At 44.2% G+C, this 22,532-nt stretch overlaps 1 protein-coding gene across 1 annotated transcript in view; it reads right to left on the bottom strand.

The window, feature by feature from the left end:
* ELK3 (ETS transcription factor ELK3) overlaps positions 1-22,532 on the bottom strand; it is a 31,806-nt gene that overhangs the window by 3,774 nt on the left and 5,500 nt on the right. The window contains exons 2-4 of the mRNA XM_072340906.1: positions 10,236-10,444; positions 2,658-3,452; positions 35-157 (exon numbers count right to left, since the gene is read on the bottom strand). Coding sequence (XP_072197007.1) covers positions 35-157; positions 2,658-3,452; positions 10,236-10,442 — 1,125 coding nt within the window. The 5' untranslated portion in view covers positions 10,443-10,444. The remainder of the gene's footprint in view (positions 1-34; positions 158-2,657; positions 3,453-10,235; positions 10,445-22,532) is intronic.

Raw genomic sequence — 22,532 nt, 5'->3', positions numbered from 1 at the left:
CCAGAAATGGAACCTGTGTGTTAGACAGACCTACCTGGAACAGAGTGTTGGGTCCCTGCAGCCTGGCAGGACTCAGAGGAGCAACGGGGCTGAGGCTGCTCCAGAAATGGATGCTGGACAGCAGCGGGCTCGGGGTCAGCAATAATCCACTTGGGGTCTGCAAGACAGAAAACGTCAATATTCTGTCACGCATGGGGTGGTTTTACCTCTGCTGAGTTACATAAGGAAAGAATAAGGAAATACTAAGGAAAACCCGGAGGTGTTCATTCATACCTAGGTACAGCCACAGAGGGAGGATTTGAGGCCAAGCTGTGCTCCATTCAGATCTGCAGCTGTGTAAATGTGCCCAATGGCAGTGCTGAGCCAAAGCTCGCACCCTCTGATGGCTGGCGCTTGTAGCTGTGAGCTGTGCCGCAGCCAAGTGCCAGCCAGAGCAAGCTTCCGAACCTCTGCACATTTACTTCATGCAAATGGAGCAGTACCACCATCAGACAAGCATCAGAGCCACTCGAGGAAACCTAAGCGCAAACTGCGTAGGCTGGCCTCACGTTACATGTGGAAATTCATGTATCTTCATTTTCTGCCCTCACATCACTATATAGCTGATGCTGGACGCAAAAAAAAACATCCTTACGATCTAAGCACAGCAACAGTCTGAATGGGGGCAGCTCACTGCAGCGATGCTCAATGAAGGGACAGCACCTGAGCCCATTTCCAGCCTGTGTTACAGCTTTCATGCCAAGGGTTTACAGTTAGATGAACACAGCTGCTGTACAGTTTCTATTTAATTCTTTACGACACAGGATGCTTCTTATCCACACTACAAAGAGACAGCTAAAGCCACGCTGCTGCATAGCCAAACATTAAAATAAACGGACCCACGGCTACCCTGTGAGGTGCCATCTGCCTCTTCTGAGAGGGGACAACCTGCCAAAAAAGACGTGTAGAGGCATTCAGTTGGATGACGGCCATCAGTGCCATAGCGAGGCATCCTGCTGAAAGGGGTCACACATGTACGGTCATACATGTCCAGCCTGCTGGGTTTATGTATTGTTGCCCTCTTTATGCATACATATATTAAAGAAATAAATAAATAAAAAAATAAGAGGTTTTGTTACTTATGCATATTAAGTACATTGTGTATTTTGTTTGTGGCCCAAGATAATTCCTCTTCACTCAGTCTGTCCCAGGCAAGCCAAAAGGTTGGACACCTGTAATTCCCTTCTATGACTTTCAGGGTAGGAGGGACTCTGGGTTCAGAGATGAATAAGAAAATGAAGTGTTCAAAGAAATGATTACAAAATGAGGAGAGAAATGGCTCTTTATCCCGAGTTCTGTGGCAGCAGTAGATTAAAGCAAGCCTGTAATAACTCACGCTGTCATTCTGTCTAGCTGGCATCTGATAGGATTTGTCAAATTTGCTTCCTACAAGCAAAACACTTACTGTGGTTATAGCACAGAGAGAGGCTGTGTGAGCCTGCCAATGCGCCTCAGCCTTGGTTTGCCACACTCCTGTTCTTCCCGCCACTCATCACATCACTCAGAGGCTTTACATTGCACAGAATGACAGATAGCTGCCCACGGATTCCTCTTTCCTTGTGGCACAGCCCTGTATCTCGGTGGCCTGCAGGTGTGCCCGAGCTGCACTGGCTTTGCACAAACTTCTGCATCCTGCTGAAAGGCGCAGGGAGAACGAGCGCCATGCTGGCCAAGCACACGTGCTGCTCCCCATGAGGGTTCCAAGCTGAGCAGGCACAGCACGTGCCCTGAGCAGCCCAGCTGTGCCATGCTTCCATGGGAAAGGCTGCAGGTCCTCTGGGCACAGTTTGATCCCCAACAGACGACTGGCTGGAACATCTCATTCAATGCCAGCATTTGCACCAACTTTCTATAACACATTTTTTCCTCACTGGGACTTTTTAAGTCTAATTTTGCAGTGACAGCAGAGAACAAAACTCACTGATGAACACATTGGATCGTTTTCTGTTATGTGATTTTTTTCTCTGAATGAACAGATTTTTTTTTCCACAGACTTGCTTGGAAATCAGCTCTGCACATTGACACTGCCACAGAAACACGATTAACTGACAGTGATTTTATAGAGAACAGAGGAACCTATCAGTTACTCAGGTCTGTACTGAAAGGGAGCTCCGGCAAGTACTTTCTGGACCTGTAAAACTTTGCAAATCAAAGCTGGCTTAAAAGCCTGTCCTGGACACCAATCAGAGTTATAGAATCTTCTGAGTTAGAAGGGCCATCTGGTCCTTCTGCCCTGCAGTGAGCAGGGACACCTACAGCTCATCAGGGTGCTCAGAGCCCCTGTAGCCTGACCTTGGATGTCTTCAAGGATGGGACATCCACCAGATTTTTTACTTACTCCCTATCTGAAACCTAACATCACAATTTGAAGGGCTACAACACCTAGCATAGTGGAGCTCCGATCAAGCACCTCACAGTACCCATGCTCAGTTTCCAATCTATAAGAACCCTGTCCTCCCTGTCATTCTCCCCACAACCATACAGAAACCCCTGCAAGGAACCCTCTCTCCTCACACCACTCCTCCACTGGCTGACAACATGCCCCCAGCACTAACACCCTTGGCCAAACTGAGGGAGAGATGCCAATGGAAAGAGCACACGAGGCTGGCCGGCCTTACCTGTGCAGTGAAGAAAGCTGGAGTCAGAGATCCCGAAGGAAGAGCAGGACTGTTGAGGGCAATGGAACCAATATCGGTGCTGGAAAGAACCATAGGTGGGGCAGAGATTTCCAAGCCTTTGGGTTTCTTAGCCTTTGGGGGAAGAGACGGCGACTTCGCCTTGGAGCCCGAGGAGAGGTTCAGTGGCTCGAGGGAATCTGAGTCATGGCAACTGGACTCAAAGAAGAGGCTCCTGTGCTCCGAGGGGAGGGGAGAAGTGGGAGACAGCGACGGTGACCTGGAAGAGGATGATGATGGAGATGAGATGCTGGCACTGTTGGGTAGCATTAAGGAAGAGATTTTGGCTGATACGGGTGAGCTGAGAAAAGCAGAGGCAGCTGCTGTTTCGGAAGTGGAAGGCAACGACACCATGGGCCTCATCACTTGTTTGTCTGTTTTGTTTGTCACAAATCTTATAACAGTCCGCACTTCCTCGACCGGCGTGTTTCCTTCCGACTTCTCCTCCAGTTTTTCTGTTTTGATTGGCTTGTAAGCATCTGGCTGGTTCTGCAGAGAGTTGATGGTGAAGGAGGAGTACAGGCCGGAGTGGATGTACTCGTTGCGGCTCGTGCTTTTCAGTGCTGACAAGCTGTGCTTGTGCACGTCCCTGCTCTCGGCGGCCATCTTACAGTCGCTGTCCTGCAGCAAAAGGCTCTCTCTGCTGATTTCCACGGCGTGTGGATCCATCTTTAAAATCTCGGGGAAGGACACAAACTTGTATACAAATTTCTGTCCAATCACCTTCTTGATGATGTTCTGCAAATACAAAAGCAGATGCTAGGAAAAGCGGTATCATGGAGGCACTAAGTACAGCAAACACAAAGAGCAGAGGAGCACCGTGGCTTCCTCCGGCCGCTCAGGGCCCTTCAGAGAAACAAAGGGCACTATTCCCTGAGATTTCAAGTGATCTCACATTTCCTGAAGCCCCTGGTAGAGGGTTTGTCTGGAAGACTCCTCTTAAAAACACTCCCCAGGCAGTGACTGTTGTGGGGCACATGCCTGCTGACCCTCTTGCTTGCACTCTACAAACAGACCTGCCTTGCTGTACACAGGGGAATGTGAATATTTACATTATTCCTAAAAACTCTATCTGTTTTTTTTTTCTTGGCCACAGATTCCCTGAACAGTAGAGAAAGCACACATTCATTAAAAAAAATAAATGGACTGTAAGCATCTTCACTATTTATATATAGACAGGGTTCAATTCTGGGTGCTCACAGAGCCCAGACTACATCTTTTTTCTGCCACAAAAGCAGGGTTGATCTGGGGAGAGGAGCATGCACTTCTGTCTTGGGACACAGAATCGCCAAGATTGGAAAGGACCTCCAAGACCACCCAGTCCAACTGTCCACCTGCCACCAATATTTCCCCATTACCGTGTCCCTCAGTACCACCATCTAAACGTTCCTTGGCTGGCACTTCCTTCAGGCACCTTCTTGAATAAAAAATGAATCTCAGGAAGAGATTTGCTCCACAGGTCAGAGCTGCAGCACAAACAGAGAAAGTTTCTTCTCAAGCATGGATGCACGGCATGGGAGAAGAACCAACTTTGGCAAGCTCAGGCTGGAAGCACAGAGCTGCTCTCTCCCAAGCCGAGCTGAATGCATGTCTGCCCACCTGGCTGATCCCTCAGCGCCTATTTTTGCAGTCCTAAAGTTCAGGACATATATTTAGCCCACGAAATATGTCTGCATGAGCTTTAACTCCCATGGCTTTGGCCTTGGACTAGATTTTTCCATTAATTAGGTGGAACATTAGATGGACGCACTTTTTCTGTACTGTTTCATTTACAAACTCAGTTCCTCTAAAGAGCTATTATTCCATCAAGCACTAGTGCAACTTGTAGATGGATGCAGGCTTGAAACTGGGAACCACTGCTATAAAAGGCAGCCAAACGAGCTAAAGAGTTTATATATCCTCCAACATTATTAAACATATTTTCAGAAGGTCTCTCAGTTCAGCTCCACTGTCTCCATATGCCTGCAGTGAGCCCACTTAATGACGGCTGCAGATGAAAAGGATTCAAGTGCAGACCCCTCGAGCGCTTTGCAGGCTTCTCTCAAATGAAGAGCCCAAGGAAACCTCCATCAGCATTTAAGAGAAAATAAGGACACAAATTAATTAACTGCCTCTCAAATGACGCTGTCACTTCAAACATTTTTTGAGGAACGATTGAAGTGAAGGTTAAAAAGCAGCTTATTTTTACATCACTTTGGTGATCTGTCAGAATTATTCTGAGCTGCAGAAGATGGTTCCAACCAGGGAGGACAGTGATGGGCACTATGACAAGCAGGGCTTTCCACCCTCAGTTTCAAAGAGCAAAGGAGGTTTCCTGATGCTGACCGCTTCTGCGGGCAGACTAGGCCTCTCGGTGGCAGGCCAGTGGGTGTATGTGCTCCTCCAGCCCCTTTGTGCTGTTGGTTGGATTTCCTAGGTAAGCCACCTGGCATCACACTGCACTTTGAAGGCTCTGATGCCAGCTGGGTGCCGCTGCCTGACAGCTGCACTGTCCCAGCAGTGTGTTGGGGAGCTCAGGCATATCCGCAGCACAGCGCTTCGGGCACTCTGCCCACAGTACTTCAAAGACCAGCTCAGAGCAGGTGGGTCCCACGTGCTCCAACCTGGAGGGATAGGGATTGTCCTCCTCCACAGACCAGATGAGCTGGATGGCAAAGCCTTGGTGGCCTGGTTCCTCCTGCACCTGAAACCAAGCTGTAATGTGGTTGAAGTTTTTATGTTGATTTATGTCCATACTCCCTCATCTAGTCATTTAGAGCTAAGGTGTAACTATCTACTAATACGACAAAGGGATTTTAGCAGCTTGGCTCAAACCTGTTAGCACACAGGTATGCAGGAGCTACTTGGAGCATGAGCTGGAACTGACACCTGCTTCCCAGCAGAACTTCAGGCTGAGGAGGCCAAGGGACAAGAAGATAGATTGGGCCAGGCTCTGCTGTCCAGTGGGATTCCCTTTCCCTCACAAACATTATTTGCCACTAGTTTTTGTGAGTTTCTTTTCTCCTCCACCAATCATCAGTGCCATATCCTTCACTCTCATCTTTCAGTAAGGACAGCACCAACTAACTACTTTTACACCATTTCAAACACTTACTTCACTTCCACCCACCACTCTCAAAAGAAGCTCCTTTCAGTTCTCCAAAAAGCTATTTTCTAATGCTCCTTCAAATATTTCCTCTTCCCCTCTCACCTGCACCACTACAAAACACAGAGCTGGTATTCTACTGCCATCATACTGCTATAGTTCCACTGCAGTCCTCCATCTCTCTATGAATAAAACACAAGACTTCAACAAAAGCAGATGAATCATTTCTGCTCTCACTTCATATCCTGAAGAGTTGGAAGCAGACCAAGCAATGGACCTTTGTCCAAGAGAATCGTTCCACACTGCCACACATACTTGGATATTAAATACTGGAACCAGTAACCAGGCTATGGGGCCTGACGTGTTCTTACAGGCAGGGAGAGAGGGCTGAGGGCACCTCAGAAACCTTTGAGTACCTGAGAAGTGCTGTCCCATCTGCTTCATCAATCACAAACAAGAACCCACATTACATATGTACTACACATTGTGCTGCCATCTATATCTAATAAAACGAAAGCAACTGGGCAACTTCAACAATAAGGGAGGTATGAATCCTACTTGAAAAAGGATTTTGTTTCCACACACCAAGAAAAAGTGCTCCGCATGGGAACAGAAGTGAAGGGTTTCCTTGCCCGAAAGCATTACAAGAGCATTTTGGTTGGCAGCATATAAGATGGACAAGCTGCTCAGGCTGTAGGTTGTGCAGGATTCCCTCCTTTAGTGCCATCTGTCATCTGTGAATCGCTCTGTTAAGGCAACACAGGAAATGCATGAAATAATAATAAGAGTGAAGGGAAATTTGGGTAACAAATGAAGCAGGAAATGGAAAGTCTTCAGGTTATCTGCAAACCTTTAGCAACCAGAATCACAGTAGCAAATTACGACTGAGACACGCCACACCATACATTTCCTGGGGTGCTTTATATGTGAATTTAACATAAACTTAGCCATCAGCCACAACAGCACATCGTGTCTGCTTCAAAGCCAAGCTAAGGAACTTGCCCTAATTGTGTTATTTTTCTCCAGCACTGGAATTGATTTACTTTTAACTTCAGATGAATCAGATGATGAATTTTAACAAGCCAGCATTCCCCCCAAGCACAATGGCAGAGCTTATAAACCTCCACTTATCCAGTGATCAGCTTTTATTTCTCCACAGTGAATAATTTCAAAGACAAACTCGCTTAGTGTCAGCAGCATACAGCAACAGAGGGTGGCTCAAGAAAGGGAGGCCCAGCCCATGGGCCACCATCACCTCTCAAAGATCACTGCCCTTGCCTCGAACTCACATGCTGACACATCATTGGGGTTATAGGGGGAGAAGACCCTGTAGACACACAAGGCTATATGATATGGGGAAAGAAGAGCTTATCCTTCTCTCTGCCAAGGAGCTATGAACTCCACTGGGCTGCCGAACTGAAAAAAAAATGGCCAAAATCCCTATGCCACACCTAGATAAAATGAGCAGATGGAGGAGAGCACATGGGTCAAGGAAGCAGCAGTAAGAACAGTGAGCAACAACCACACCACGTTGAAGACTGTACAGCCACTACAGCCGAGTAGTGGAGACAACAGAGAAGACAAAGGTGTGTGCATGATGGGGATGGCAGTGGGTAAGCAATCAGAAACAGAATAAGAAGAAAGGGAGGCTCAAGTAAAGAGCCATTACACTGCTTTGATTGGAAGAGATCAGAGAGATCTCGGAGGACAAGTGCTACAAATATCTTGTCCCCTATTTTCAAGCAATGCCTGCTCAGTCATTAATGGTGTATTTGTACTTTGTCTGCATGTACTGCTCATCCAGCAGCAGGCTCTCTCTCCCCACTGATCCCAGTTAAGTTTATAATTAGAGAGGCTGGAGTCATATAATGAAGCGAATTTCCCCATGCTGAGCAGAAGCCTTTTTAGCCCTTTGTGAAGGGGAATTCATCATATCAGCTGCTCGGAACAGCCGCTGCGGTGTTCACTGAATCCTTTTGTGCCTTCTCAGCCAGGCCACCTTTGAAAGATGTTAAGTGGAACAATCTGACTTCTGGCAGACAAAATACTAAAAACATTTCACTGTAACACTCGGAGCTCTAAATCTGCAACTAAAACATTCCTACGGCCTCATACAGCCTTTCAAATTCCAAAGTGAGGGGGGAAAAAAAAAAGGCTAGTCAGAAAATTGCGCAAATTTAATTTGCAATCAACATGGTCCCTGGTTGCTGCGTTGGACTGGTTGCACAGTGCCCAGTCACACTGTGCCTCCAAGATTAAGTGCACTACAAATAATACGTGACAACAATATTCAGAGTTCAGTTCTGCAGTAACAAGTTCCCCCCACCATGTGCAGGAAGCACATGTGCCAGAGCAGTGCTGAGCACCAGTGTTACTCACCATGTAATCTCACCTCACTGTCCTTTCTAAACACCAAGATGAGAACAGACCACCAAGCATGGCTGTGAAGTATTCCTCTCTAATAAGCAAAATCTAATGGCTCCTCTTTTAAATGTAACCTTCCAGAATACAAGGAACAAAGGAACATAACAAAGAATTCAGATATATTACTCAAAACATCGATTTAAGGGGAAATAATCCCAAAATGATTTAATATCTATAGAAACAATATAATGTCATCCAAAGGTGGTTGGAAACAATTTGTAAACTCCTTGCATTTGGTAGAATCTGAAATTGTAGAAGGTGAAAATACTAGTTATTTTAGCAGCTCAAAAGCTGTGTTCTGTAGTTCTGTCATTTTAGTACCCTGTCACATCTCAGACTGCCTTCAAACACCTTTCTGTAGCAGCAATCTAACACAAATTCTGCTTACTCCTTGTTCTCATCTTTGCATTCTTTATTATACCGTTGCCACCACGCTGTTGCCAAAGAGTAAGACCAAGGATTAAATATCCAAGTGAAGGATGGTTTCATGAGAGCGAGAGTCATCTTACCAACTCACTCTATACTGCGCAAGTTTGATTTTCAGAGGCGCCAGCCAACAGTACCCTCTACTGACTTCTTCTAGATTACAAGCATGGTCACCACTGTTGAAAATCAGAAGCAAACTGGTTGACCTGAATACTTCCAGATTAGTATGGCCAAGTTTTACTTTCAGATTTCAGTTTTTTAAGAAGAGGCTGAAAATAGACCTCTAACAGCCAATGCTAAGTGTGTGCCTACACTACCCATCTGTCACCAGCTTCTGAGAGGGGCAAATAAACACAGCTTGCCAGTTACAAGGTTGCTGCCGGAACAATGCTGACACCTTAGGGTCTAATTAGTTCTATCCAACCTCAACAAATGTATTCCTGAGCCTTTCTGTCAGCGTGAAGGAGGGGCAAAATTCAACAGGTTTTGCAAGGGCAAATAAATCAGACAAAGAAATTCAGACTAAAGTACAGACTCCACTATTTTGAGTTGAGGTACCCTGAAGGTAAATTCACAAGTCAGAGTAAATTTAACAATCTACTGCAAGAGTAGAATTCACCTGCAATGAGCTCAGCATGAAAGTGCTACCTCACACATATACCCAAACACTGCCCTGCTCTGACACCAGCCATCTGATCGGTCGCTTGTCTTTCTGATTGCTACTCTTATTCTGCACTTTCATCCAGTTAAACACATTGCTGCTCATTCACACATATTAATGCTAATTAAATAATGCAACATACAGGACTACTGCTGAAGCTAATGTGGATTATGTCCTAAAATAATAAGGTGGGAAAATTCCCAACCCTTGGAAACGCTTAACATTAACAACTGATGAGCTAGAGGGGTTCTTTCAAGGTGATGCTGCTCCATCAAAACATTTCTAGATGTTTTTCAATGCTGTATTCCCAGATAAACATTATTATAATCCAATACAACTGTAATGAAGAAAGTCTAGTACAAAGCTCAAGAAAGACTAGTTAAAACATGGGCCAACAGCATCCAGGTTCCAAAAGTTGTGTCCCACAAACACTTTGAAAACTCATGCCCACCCTCGATGCTATCGGTTGCCTGTGTGTTCTTTCCTTGCTCTAGCATAGGGGGTACCTGCTGGTACAGCTGCCAGTACCTGCAGCACTGGAGCATTACTGCTTTCTACCACCTCCCTGCATTCTGCAGATCCTGTGCAGGCTGCAATAATCAAACAGTTCTCTGTTATTAACAGTTATTTTATTATTGTCAAATGCTACAGAAAATATCAGGTTGCCAAACACAGAAACATACGAAAGCATCAGTAAGTGTAAGCCTAGGTCAAAACCTCCCCCAGCTGCTGCCCCAAGAAATGGACGTGCAGTGTTTTCCTGTGGATCTTGGCTGCCCTCTTACCTCCACCACGATTGCCTTTGGCAGTACTGTCTGTTGTAAAAACTAACCCAGAGAACTTTAAAAAGCGTCCACAACAGGGTTGAAACATTTAACAGTAGCGTTTCTACTTTCTTAGTCTGCATGAGAATAACAAAATTTACCTTGTCATAATAGTATCTGAGCGCTCGGCTCAGCTTGTCATAGTTCATATTAGTTTTGTTTTTTCTGAGTCCCCACAGCTTAGCCACTTCTTCTGCCTTGAGTAGCTTGAATTCGCCATCATTAGACGTCCAGCAAATCAGGTGTTCATGTTTCTGGTCTAGCAGCAACTGCAAAAGGAACTGCCACAGTGTGATTGCACTCTCCATACCTACAAGGGACAAAGGAGAGCAACGGTGTGAAAAACATTTGGGAGCAGGTGTTCCAGCCAATACTCCATTCAGCAATAAGCTCTGTGTAAGAACCATCTGACATAGCTTAGCAAAGGAAACCACATCGTTCACAACCAAACGTCCATAAAACCAGCAAGTCTCAAACTCCTGTTTCAGATTTTTTTTGCACTGCTGTGATGAGACACATAAAAATACAGCAAGTATTTAGCAAAGCATTGCCCACTTAGTTTACATGGTACAGGGTCATCTCCAGTCCAGGTCTCCACCACAGTGCATGCTGCTACCTTCAAAAGGAATGTACAACATTAAAAAAATAATAATAATAAAAAAATAAACCCCAGATTTGATATAACCACGTGCCGGAAGCAACTGCAAAACTGCTACTTGCTGTCATGACATGTATACAAAACCTGCTTGGATGTTCCCCCATCCAAGAACAAAAATAAAACATGGAGGCGTTCCGAGGAATTCCTTTGTTTTAAGGACCAGAAACCACACTTCCCACCGCAGCCTGCCTTCCTTATTTCATACAGCCTTTATGCCTATTCTGCAGGCATGATGAAAGTTCAGTATTACTTAAGCACACTCTCAACCTTTCTCTAACCTGTCCTTTTATGATTACACATACAACTGAGAGCAATGAATATTGTTAACAGTACCTGGCTTCCTTGCTAAGAACATTCTTCCTTGCTTAGTGCCCATGCTACTGAACCCCTTTTTGAATATTATTTTTTTCAGGCACTGCCAGAGAAGAATAAACGTAAGAATGAATAAATTCTAGTTCAGTACAGGCACACACACAACTGAACTTGAGCACCTTACCACTGAAGACAATGTATTATTGTATTAAAGACATAGCTGCAACTGGCTTTTTGAACTGCAGAACTAGAAAGTATTTCTCCTTGCTTTCAATAGCACTGACAGCATGTTTAGCACTGCCTTAAATCATCTTTCCTTGGCCTCTTCTGATCTTTATTTCTGACGTGTGAAGGGTGTTGATTCTCCTTCTCTGCTCTGCCTTCATGAGGCTCTACTGGGAACACCGCGTTCAGTTCTGGGGCCTGCAGCGTATGAAGGACATGGACTTGTTCAAGTTGGTCCAGAGGATAACAATGAGGATGATCAGAGGGCTGGAGTACTCCTATGAACACAGGCTAAAAAAGCTGGGGTTGCTCAGCCTACAGAATAGAAGGCTCCAAGGAAACTTCACTGTGGCCTTCCACTACCTAATGGGGCCTGCAGGAAAGCTGGAGAGGGACTCGTTATCAGAGAGAGTAGTGATAGTACAAGGAGTAACAGTTTTAAACAGAAAAAAATCAGGTTTAGATCAGGTATAAGGAAGAAATTTTTAACTATAAGGGTGGTGAGGCACTGGAACAACACAGATGTCCCATCCCTGGAGGTGCTCAAGGACAGGTTGGATGGGGCCCTGGGCAGTCTGAGCTGGTGGGAGGTGTCCTTGCTCATGGCAGGGGACTGGAACCAGATGATATTGAAGGTCCCTCCCAACCTAAACCGTTCTATGATTCTACATTATCTCTACCTAATGCAGATTAAGAGGTGCCAGCACTACTGGGTTAATTCACTCTGCTGTGAATGGGGTCAATTATTACTTAACTTTGTGTAACAATGGATATTTTTGTCTTCATCGAAACAAACTCTTGACTTTTAATTTCCCCGTTCATTTTGGGTCTCAGTATTACTCTCGAACGCATCAGGAACCCTGCCTCACCTCGCCTTTGGTGTGCTGACCACCAGAGGGCAGGAGACCTCCAGCTATCCCTGCAGGCAGCGGCGCAGCAGGGGACCGAGGTACTGCTTTGCCTCTTCAGTCTGCCCCAGAGCTACAGAAGCCCTTTCTTTCTCTCACTAATTCACCAGATGCTGCTGTATGCTTGTCTTCACCACGCACTAGCTGAGAAAGAAAATAAACAGCATACGCTTCACTTGGTAAAAACAAGGTAAAGATACTTGAAAAGGTTGCAGTGTTGCAGAAAAACAGAATTTGGACTTTTGCTCCAAACAATTTCCACTGGCCAAACAAGGGTTTGCAGAACTAATTCTGGTGTTCTTATCTTTACAAAAGCCTCGTTCCTCTACCTGACTGAGAATGCAGTCGGAACGACAGAAGGACAAACATATATCCACGAGAGCCAGCTGTGTAACGCAACTTCATAGCACCTTCAAAAGATGACAAAGGTTCACAACGCTGTTAGGTGCTCTTGAAACAAAACTGCCTCTTATGGGTGCTCTGGCACTTTTAAAGGGTTTGCATTTGCTTTGTTGTTTCTTTTATTTTTGATCACTTTATACCCAGGGTAAGGCAAGAAAGATATATATAGCTAGAATTCAAAATACTTGGAACTTATGTATTTGCTTTACAGTCTTTATAATAAAGTTCCTTTAAACTACACCATCTGTGCAAGTATTAACATCCTTCATAGATCATTTATCTCTAATGTCATAATTATTAAAGTGGCCCTATTCATCTGGCACCACACATACATACCTTTTCATTAATATTTAAAGCTTTATAACTTGTATTACCATAGATGGTAGCTTTATGCAGACACATTGCTCTAAAACAATCAGTTTCTATACACTATGTATTGCAGAGATACTTGCATAATTTCAGCTTGAATCATACTGCTCTCTTCAACAAGAAATCATAAACAGAACTTTTTTTTTTTTACTGTGGAAAATTGTTAGTACTGGTAAATAACTTCCTTCAAAGTTTGATTAAAATGCTTGCAGGTGTCCCAGGCTACAAATCCGTGTATGTAATGCCACAGAATGGAAGGGGACGGTAGGGACCTCTGGAGATCAAGTCTAATCCCCCACTAAAGCAGGTTCCCTACAACACATTACACAGGAAAGCATCCATGCAGGTCTTGAACATCTCCAGAGAAAAAGCCTCCATAACCTCTCTGGGCAGCCTGTTCCAGCACTCGGTCACCCTCACAGTACAGAAGTTCTTCCTAAGGATCATATAGAACATCCTATGTTCCAGCCTGTGTCCATTGCCCCTTATCCTGTCACTGGGTACTGCTGAAAGAAGCCTGGCCCAGGAGGGAATTAAAGATGGAAGAGTTATACAATCACCAACACCAGCTCCACCTCCATGACACGACTGAAAACAGTCCTCAGAGACGCAGTTCTTCCCCTCCAGATCATTAATCACATATTCTTTCAGATGATCAGCAATCATGTCTCTTCAGAGAGTTCAGGTGGCACTGATCTCACAGTGAAGCATACTTTGCTGCAGGTTCCCTCATCCCCACTCACTTCTGGCTAAGAAAGCTCTCAGGGTAACCTGCAGCTAACACTGCACTACATTTGCCATTATGAACCTGTTTTTGTGGTGCTTATCACCTTACCAAATGCAAACAGTTTTGGATTCCATATTTACCAAGTGTGGGCCTCACGGTGACTCAGCCATAGGCAGATCAGCACAAAGCTGTGTGAGCAGAACATCCTACGCGGGCACCCACTCAGTGCTACCACCCTGGTAACAACGGAGAGGATACTTCTAAAAAGCAACATCTATAAAGGGTGACTGCAACCAGTTTTAAAGGAAAAGGTGGCTCCTGATCAGTTCTTTAACCACCTGGGTAGCATGTGTGACCTCTGGGGGCAATCCAGGCGCTGGATTCAAGGCAGATGCTTGTGGTAGGAAGGTAGGCACCTCCTCACCAACTCATTTGCCTTATCTCCTTCCCAGCGAAAGCTGTGGGTCAGGTCTCCATGCACACAGTTCTGAATAGACTTCATACAGAACCTGCAGGCCTAAAAATTCAGTATCCGTGTGTGTAATCAGTACCTGCATAAGTCTGCTCTTAGATACGAGCCAAGCCTGTCCATACTGACATGAGACATAAAAAGCTCAGTGCAGGAAGGCACTCCAACCCTCTGTCTGCCACTGAGTTCCTATGTAAAACTTCCCACATTGCTCACAAGCTTACAGCAACCATATATCCATAATTCCTGCATGAGGCAAATCAGGCAAGCTACATTTTCGGATGATCATTACTCATATGTCCTTCTTCTTCCAAGCACCCAACTTGATGCCATCAGTTCTGATGTACTGAACACTGAATATTCCCAGCTGTAACCACCTTAAATGGAAACTTTGTGCTCAGCATAAATGATGATGTAATATCCTTACATATTCTGACAAAAGAGGCTTTGGGCATTTCCTATGGACTACCTTGTAGGTGGTAAACTGGTGTTAATGTTGGTGCCCTGTTTTCATTCCCTAAAATGATTTGCAGTAAAACTCTCATCTTATTCTTTAAATGGTCCAGAATTCTTGATTTCCAATCAGCTCATCCGCAATATGAAACTCACCTTTCTTTTTGGGCACCGTTTTGAGGTTTCCCAAATTACCAACCCCCCTCCCAGAAGGACAACCTGGCCCCACAGTGCACATGCACCTGATTTGAGCAGTGGGCCAGAACAATCACCTGCAAGAAGCATTACAGGCCACGTAATTTAACCACTAAGCTATTATAAATTATGACTAGGAAGAATCGGACATCTTCCGAAAACTCTGTATATCATTTATGTGTTTTCTACTTCTTTCGATCTTCTACTGACTGAAAAAGAACCCACCCTTTCTCCTTAATACAACATGAAAGTGTACAAGGATGTGGTCACTTCCTATGGGGCATATATTTCACATTTCATTCAACTATTTATTAGTATCAAGATGTAACAATAAATATTCCTCTTACTTCTGTGCTCTGTAAAGGATTTGAATGCTGGGCAGAAAATAATACACGGAATTATACACTGAGGTTACATGGATTAAAAGAAAAATAGTATTTAAAAAGCAGTCATTTAGTGGCATTCATCTATGGTACGGAATGAGACAGGCAACCTATGGAACAGAAACATATATTCCGTGCCACAGAAAGACTAATCTGAGTTCATATAGACAACGGAGTCAGAATTTATTTCTTCATGTTATTTTTGATGTGGTTTTGCAACTTTGCCATTTTTTGAATATTTATACAAGGAATTCAAGGCTTGGTTATTTTCTGAGCCAGGAAACGAAATCTGCTGGACTTGAAATAGTATGGTAATTTTACTTCGTCATCAGATTCACTATCACTGATGGGAAAAAATCAGCGGCTGAGCTAAAATGATTGACACTGGGAAGTGCATGCAATGTCAAAAGGATGTTTCAGGTCTGAAAATCCATTTCTCAGGCAACAGTAACAGCCAACCACGTTAACACCCTGTCTGCATTCCTAAGGTGCATGCTTTCCAGTGTACCCCTGTGTGAATCCTACCAACTGCACAGCCAGCGTGACACAATGTGACCTCCGTGCATCAAATGTTACATTCAGGACCAGTGTGGGAGGAAGGCAACTGGGGATACCTGTGCTGCTAACACTGCCCCTATTTGTTTCAAACAAACTCCTTAGTTTCCTGACTGATACGCATGAACTTGGAGCAGCAACAAAGTCAGAGCCGAAAGCTCTCCCTAAAGGGCAGACATGCACAGGGGAAAGCATCCCACCCAAAATCTGATTTTCTTATATAGTGATAGGTGGCAGCAGGGGAAGCCAAAGCCTGGCTCTTTGTTGAACGCATGGAAATCAGCTTCTACCAGCACCAGCAAGCACTCTGAGAACCTTATACAAGTCATACTAGAAATGGTAAAGACATACAAAAGAAGTGTGTGTGCTGATGGGCTGCGTTGCTACCTCTTGACCAAGACAATACATATCAAATTCTCTAAGATAAAAGGCCAGCAAAGTGGCATTAAGGCTTCAAGGATAAGTCATTAACCTACTGGGAAAAAAAATAAAACAAATATGCAAACCATCTCTGGGCATCAGAAAACTGTGAGTGTCAGAGACAAAGCCAGCTAAAGAATGAGCTCCCTATCAGCACGATTTATGTCACGAGCAATGAGATAAGCAGAACGCTCTTTGAAGCATTAAGTTTCATAAGACTGTTGCATAGGAAAAGCTAGAAGGCGGCAAGGAAGCCGGAAAGCAGCCCCGTAGCATTCTGGATGCCTGCACAGTTCCTCAGCTTCCACATGAAGAAAGAGCAAGTTACAGCTGTGTGCTCATCCTTCATTCCCCCAGACATGCCAGGCCTCCTAACTGAATCCTTTATCCCCACTCAACATTTAGCCCCTCTGCAGCCTTTCTAAAATAGAGGGACATTCTGCTGACCCTGGGCAACCCATACGAACAAGCTCTGAAGCCTAAAACCAGAGATCGTTACAAGCATGAGGATCAAAACCAGCTCCTCATCACTTCAGAGGGTCTGCAGAGTACACCTGGTGCTCCAAGCCATAAAACAGGGCACAGCACTTGGGACAGAGGGGGGATGGATGAGTGGGAGAGGGGAGCAGAAAAAAATCAGTTGGGGATCAATTAAATCGGGAAGGTGTCAGCCAGCATTATGCTCTTTAGGTAGTCATAGAGAGCTGGTGATCAGACACGTATGTGAAAAGGATTAAGACTCAGACTCAGGGCACGGAAATGAATGTCACTTGACGTCTGAAAAACACAGCCTTTTCCTTCTGCAGCCAAAGCAGCTGTAGAAGATCCAGCTCCTTTTCTTACACGCGGCCACAGCAGGCACACACCTCCATTTACACTGCTCTCACAGGGAAGCCAGTGCTCCTGCAAGCACGCAGCATTTCTCCGTAACAAATGCCTTGTTTTTCATTCCCAACCAGCCTGGGAAAGGCGTGTGTATTTTCTGTGCATCCATTTACTGCTTTTGTACACTAATTCTGGCAAGCAGCACATTTTTCGGAGCAGGGCGACGTGGGGCATTGTTAGGTTCTCATTCACGTTCGCATTCGGCTTCCTTTATTTCTGCAGGTTGCAGCCAGGAAACTGGAAAATGGGCCACAGGAAACCTGGCCTCCTACATCTGTCCCAGTTTGTAATAGCAGCTCTGGTTTTATTTTTCTAACTGTCTCAGGTTCATTTTAACCCTTGAAAGGACTGCACCAACACATGGAAGAACATGCCCACTTGCTTTTTTAGCAAGTTGCTCCGCATTAGAAATTGAGATGTTGCTCATCTACGTTCGTTTTTAAAATACAGTAACAATTAGAAGCAGTTCGATGAGCTTTTAAAAACTTCATTGGAAATTACCAAAGTAATTCAGTTCCACAAGGGCACACACAGAGACCAAATAACGTATGTAGGGAATAAAGCCACACAGTAAGGCAGCCTCTAGCTGCTTCAGCCATATATGTTTTACACATCGCTCTATGATTAGTATTAGTATGGAATCCTGAACAGCTTACAAATGCTCTATGCTTACTTTTTCCCTTTATGTTCTAGTTTCTTTAAAAAAAATAAAAAAATTAAAAAAAAGAAAGAAAGAAAGAAAGAAAGAAAGAAAGAAAGAAAGAAAGAAAGAAAGAAAGAAAGAAAGAAAGAAAGAAAGAAAGAAAGAAAGAAAGAAAGAAAGAAAGAAAGAAGGAAAAAAAGAAAAGAAAAGAAAAGAAAATGGAGAGTATTTGCTTTATACTTGATTACAGAAGAAAAAGAAAGCTGAAGTATCCATCAAAAACCATTCATCAGAGCAACACGTATAGCATGGGAGGTTAACGAACGCTGCCAAATCTGCCCAAACTTCTGCTAAGAAACGTTTGAAAGGACAAGGCAAAAGCCTGAGTCAGTCCTCACACTTGGTTTCTCAACAGAGATGCTTCCAGAGTGATAAATAGGATGTGGTTGGTGAAAAGTCGATGATTCTGCCAGAAAGGAGGAAAAACAAATATCGGTTTGTTTACTTAGGAAGTTTTCAACTATTCATCATCCAAGGAGATCCTGCTGCTAATTTAATTGGCCTGGAAAAAATAAGCTCACATCTGAGTGTGTAAATATACCTGTTTTAACATGATGCAGAACTTTCTCTGTTAAAGGTTAATAAATCAAACCGAAGGTGTGATCTGCATCCAAGGCACTTGAGGGAACTGGCTGGGTGCATGGGACAGAGAGCTGGTCAGTTTTCCACATCCAGCAACCAGGACGTTTCCTGTCAGAGCATCCTCTAAGTTCGTCTATTGTGTTGAAACTGCAAAAACTTTCTAAATCAGGACTTCCTCCTATTATACTTTAGAGGCGTCTTTCTGGGAAATGCAGATTCAACTGAAAAAAAAAAAAAAAAGAAAAGAAAAAAGAAAAAAAAAATAAAAATAGGAATTCCTGCAGCACCACCCAGTGGAAACGTTAGAAAAAGTTGGAGGTGCCCCAGCACAGAAGTTCCGATCCGCACTACAGCAATACTGCAACACACATCCAAACCGGTCTAAGGATGTGCCAAAAAAGCTCAGGGTTTTGCTGGCTGATGTCCTCAGCGCAGCCACACGAGCTATGTCTGCTCTACCACTCCTGTGAGATTCTCTTTTCTATGTGATAATTTAAGTGATTACTGATAGTAAAGTGCAGCAATTAACAGGGTCTCCTCCTTAAGCAAGAATGCCCACTGCTCCATCCTCGGAACATTAAAAACAGACTCCTGCAGCTAACAGCAACACAAGAGACAGCAGCCAGACCCAGCAAAACACAACATAACAACATCAAGTGACACTGCAGAAAAGCAAGCACTCGTACGACACGCATCCAGAAATGGTTCCATAGGCAGATTTGGAAATACAGTGTTCTCAGTTTTTCTTTTTTTAATTAATCAAGAAAGGCTGAGGGGGGCGTCCAAACGAGTTCAGTTCCGCTGCCTACACAATAATACCAGGAAGGACTGGTCGCCCGCCAAGGAGGTGTGATGATGCTGCCCCTAAAACAGGGCTGTTTGTAGAGTCTCCGCAAGGATGCAGTTCTCCAGTTCCTGACACAAGGATGCAAGGAACCATTTTAATCAGACTGAGCAGAAGTCCTCAGCAGGAGGAAACACAGCTAGGCTAGCAGCCTCCATGTGAAAGGCTTGAAAAACAACCTGCTCAACTATTTGTAAAGCTAGCCAAAAACAGAACAACATAAATCCACAGCGGCCCCAGCCACGCACCTTGGGAAGGACGTAAAATGAGTGCAGGCTTCTCATACTGCTTTCTGTCTCCTCATGTGGCGCACATCTGTGGCATGCTGGCAACATGCTATGCTGCAATCAGAGGGACTTCTGGTTCCAAAGCCAGCTCTATATGTTTATTTTCCCCACAGGACTTCCTCTGAGATTTTTTGCTGAAATTGGTAGGACGCAGCTCACAGTTACTGGACTGTCCAATATAAATCACTGATGGACTCTTTGATAAATTCAGAGAAAATATGTACAGAGAAACAATGAAAAACAACAAAAAACAGCTAAGGACACAAGAGGGCAGACAGAATCATAGAATCACGAAAGCTGGAAAAGACCACTAATGGCACCTAGTCCAACCGTTAGCCCACCAGCACCATGCCCACTAAACCATGTCCCCAAGTTGATACAGCCTTCGGGAGCAGTGGCTATTACAGAAGTCTACTTGACATTCCAAGAGATGATCATTCCTAAATGCTTTTTCCTTATCAGCACTCCTATCCTAATCCAAAATACCAAAACTTCCAGTGCTGCGACAGCAGACCGGACGCTCTTTAACTTATGCTAGCAGCCGTAATATTAAATGACAAATTAATATTATCAGCTGGATCAAATGGTGCTTTTAAAAGATTTCATATTTCAGTTTTTTAAATGATCTTCCCCTATTGATGGATTTTTCCAATATTCAGCCAAGCTATATTCCAATATTCGGTCTCTCTAACACTGTGCTGACAGAGGAGGCTGGTCAAAATGAAAGGAAAGGCAGGCTCTGCTCAGGCTCAGTGAGGCAGCTGGCTGTCTCTGCAAGACCTGCAGCTCAGCAAGGTGACAGCCAGAGCTCCCCTTCCTATGTGCAATGAATTGTCGGAATGCACAGGATTAGCACTAGGAGTCACAGAACTAGTCAGTAACATAACCAGCTCACCCGTACATTCTCGCAATGCAAGAGGATTCAGTCACAGCACTATACCAAAAGTGGTGTAACGCAACTGGGCAGGTGGTATCGGATGTGCACATGCAGACATTTTACCCAGACAATCCCTTTCCAAACAGCACTATTTTAGTAGTTCATGGAGCACAAGCCACAGTGCAAGTTCCTTAATCATAACTGATGAGCAACTAGTCGCAGTGCCAGTAAAGGTCTATTATTTTTCACTTTAAGTGATATTAATTCTGAAAGGTCTCGTTGCGAGAACATAAATGAAGAATCTCTCTTATATGTCAAAATCTCAGCAATCTGGTATTCTCCTCCCTTCTCGGTGCTAATCAAAGTTCTGTTATGCATGTTTACCATGCACTAAGCTAAACTGAAACCCAATTGAAAGACTCTTTTAGCTTCTAAGATTACTCATTTGTCTAGAACACCAGCAAGAACTTGAAGGTCACACCCACACACTTCCCCTCTCATCGCACATCAACCACTGGAATACCCAACAGAATGTACCTCATGAGTGCATGAGATGTCAGCCAACAGAAGATCTGGCTGCTGGCCTCCTGTACTGTCCACGTCCTGTCTACCTCAACTAACTGCCATGGCTGCAGCAAGCTATGAAGGAGAGAGGGAAACAAGAGAGTATTTCCATTACTACAGCAAATTTCATAAGAACAGCCTGGACCGCACATGTTTAGAAATGACATCTATAAACCAAGTGGGCTGTTTGCGTCTCTGCTGCTCTGGAGAACCAACAACAGCCACAGTTTTGACCTGCACACCGATTCCTGGATGAGAGTCCACATTTAAATAAAAATTACATCCCCTCTCCTCAACTTGGACCAGACTGCACAGCCTGTTTTATTGCACCCTGCTCCCAGGAAAGAGCAGGAGCCACTCCAGCCTTGACACTCTTTGGTGGAAGTATGTGCACCAGAGAGCCTCCAAATGAAAGCGCTGTCAGGGACAAAGAGGGCAGGACAGACAAACAGCCCATACCAGCCCCACATGACACCAGCAGAGTGCACCTAACCACACGCCAGCTGCTCGGAGCCCACTCTGAGTTACCAGGCTTCATGGGGTCTGTATCTCGATGCTAATCCCAATTCCCATCTCAGCCGTATTAGCATAACACGAAAGAAATTATCTGAACATAGTCGACTTTCTCTAGACATTGCTAACAACGCCAATACGAATCTGCTCTTAAAGTGCTTTTTAAAGATTATTTATTCTTGCAAATTACCATAAATTGCTGAGAAGAGATAATAGTAGTGCTCAAGTCTCTAAACTTTTTGTTTATGCCGTACCGTATCTTGATACAACAGAGGCCACTCAACGTTACCACAAGATAAGCATTTACAACAATAACTCTCATTAGCATCCTTCCCCAAAAGCTCGCAGTAAAATACATCTGCTCAATTTGCTACATTAAAAAAAACAAAACAACAAAAAAAAGACAGGGAGATGAGACTCAGTGAAGAGGTGCTGTCACCACACTAGAGGCAAATGGGTGTGTAGTAGAAATCTGTTTTCCAGATGAACTGTAAACTGCTTTGCAAGATGAGAGTGGGAAACTTGCAGGAGGTGATTCAACTGTAGATATTTTGATTCTTAAGATGAGCTCTTTACACATGGTGACACACTGGAACAGGTTGCCCACGGAGGCTGTGGATGCCCCATCCCTGGAGGCATTCAAGGCCAGGCTGGATGTGGCTCTGGGCAGCCTGGTCTGGTGGTTGGTGACCCTGCACATAGCAGGGGGGTTGAATGATGATCATTGTGATCCTTTTCAACACAGGCCATTCTATGATTCCACGAGTTCTATAACACAAGCCTATAAGAATAGATACAACTGCAGAAGTGTTATTTTACACAGACTTCTTTGCTGCTTCACCAGCATTTCTGGAGGAAGACCCACCTGGTAAAATCACAGTTAGGTTCGTGCTTAGAAAGCTCTTACCAATTTGGAATTACTGGTAAGAATCGAAAAAATTACAATCAAATGATTCACTGTATAATTTAAAGACAGTTAAAACAAGAAGAGAATGAGAAGAGGAAAAATTGCATCCCAGTTATGATCCACTAGATTTAAAATAAAAAAGTATCCCTTAAAGCAGAAG

This window comes from Excalfactoria chinensis, chromosome 1 (assembly GCF_039878825.1).
Source record: "Excalfactoria chinensis isolate bCotChi1 chromosome 1, bCotChi1.hap2, whole genome shotgun sequence".
Taxonomy (NCBI): domain Eukaryota; kingdom Metazoa; phylum Chordata; class Aves; order Galliformes; family Phasianidae; genus Excalfactoria; species Excalfactoria chinensis.
Note: the sequence above shows the minus strand (reverse complement) of the source record. Positions and strands in the feature narration are given on the sequence as shown.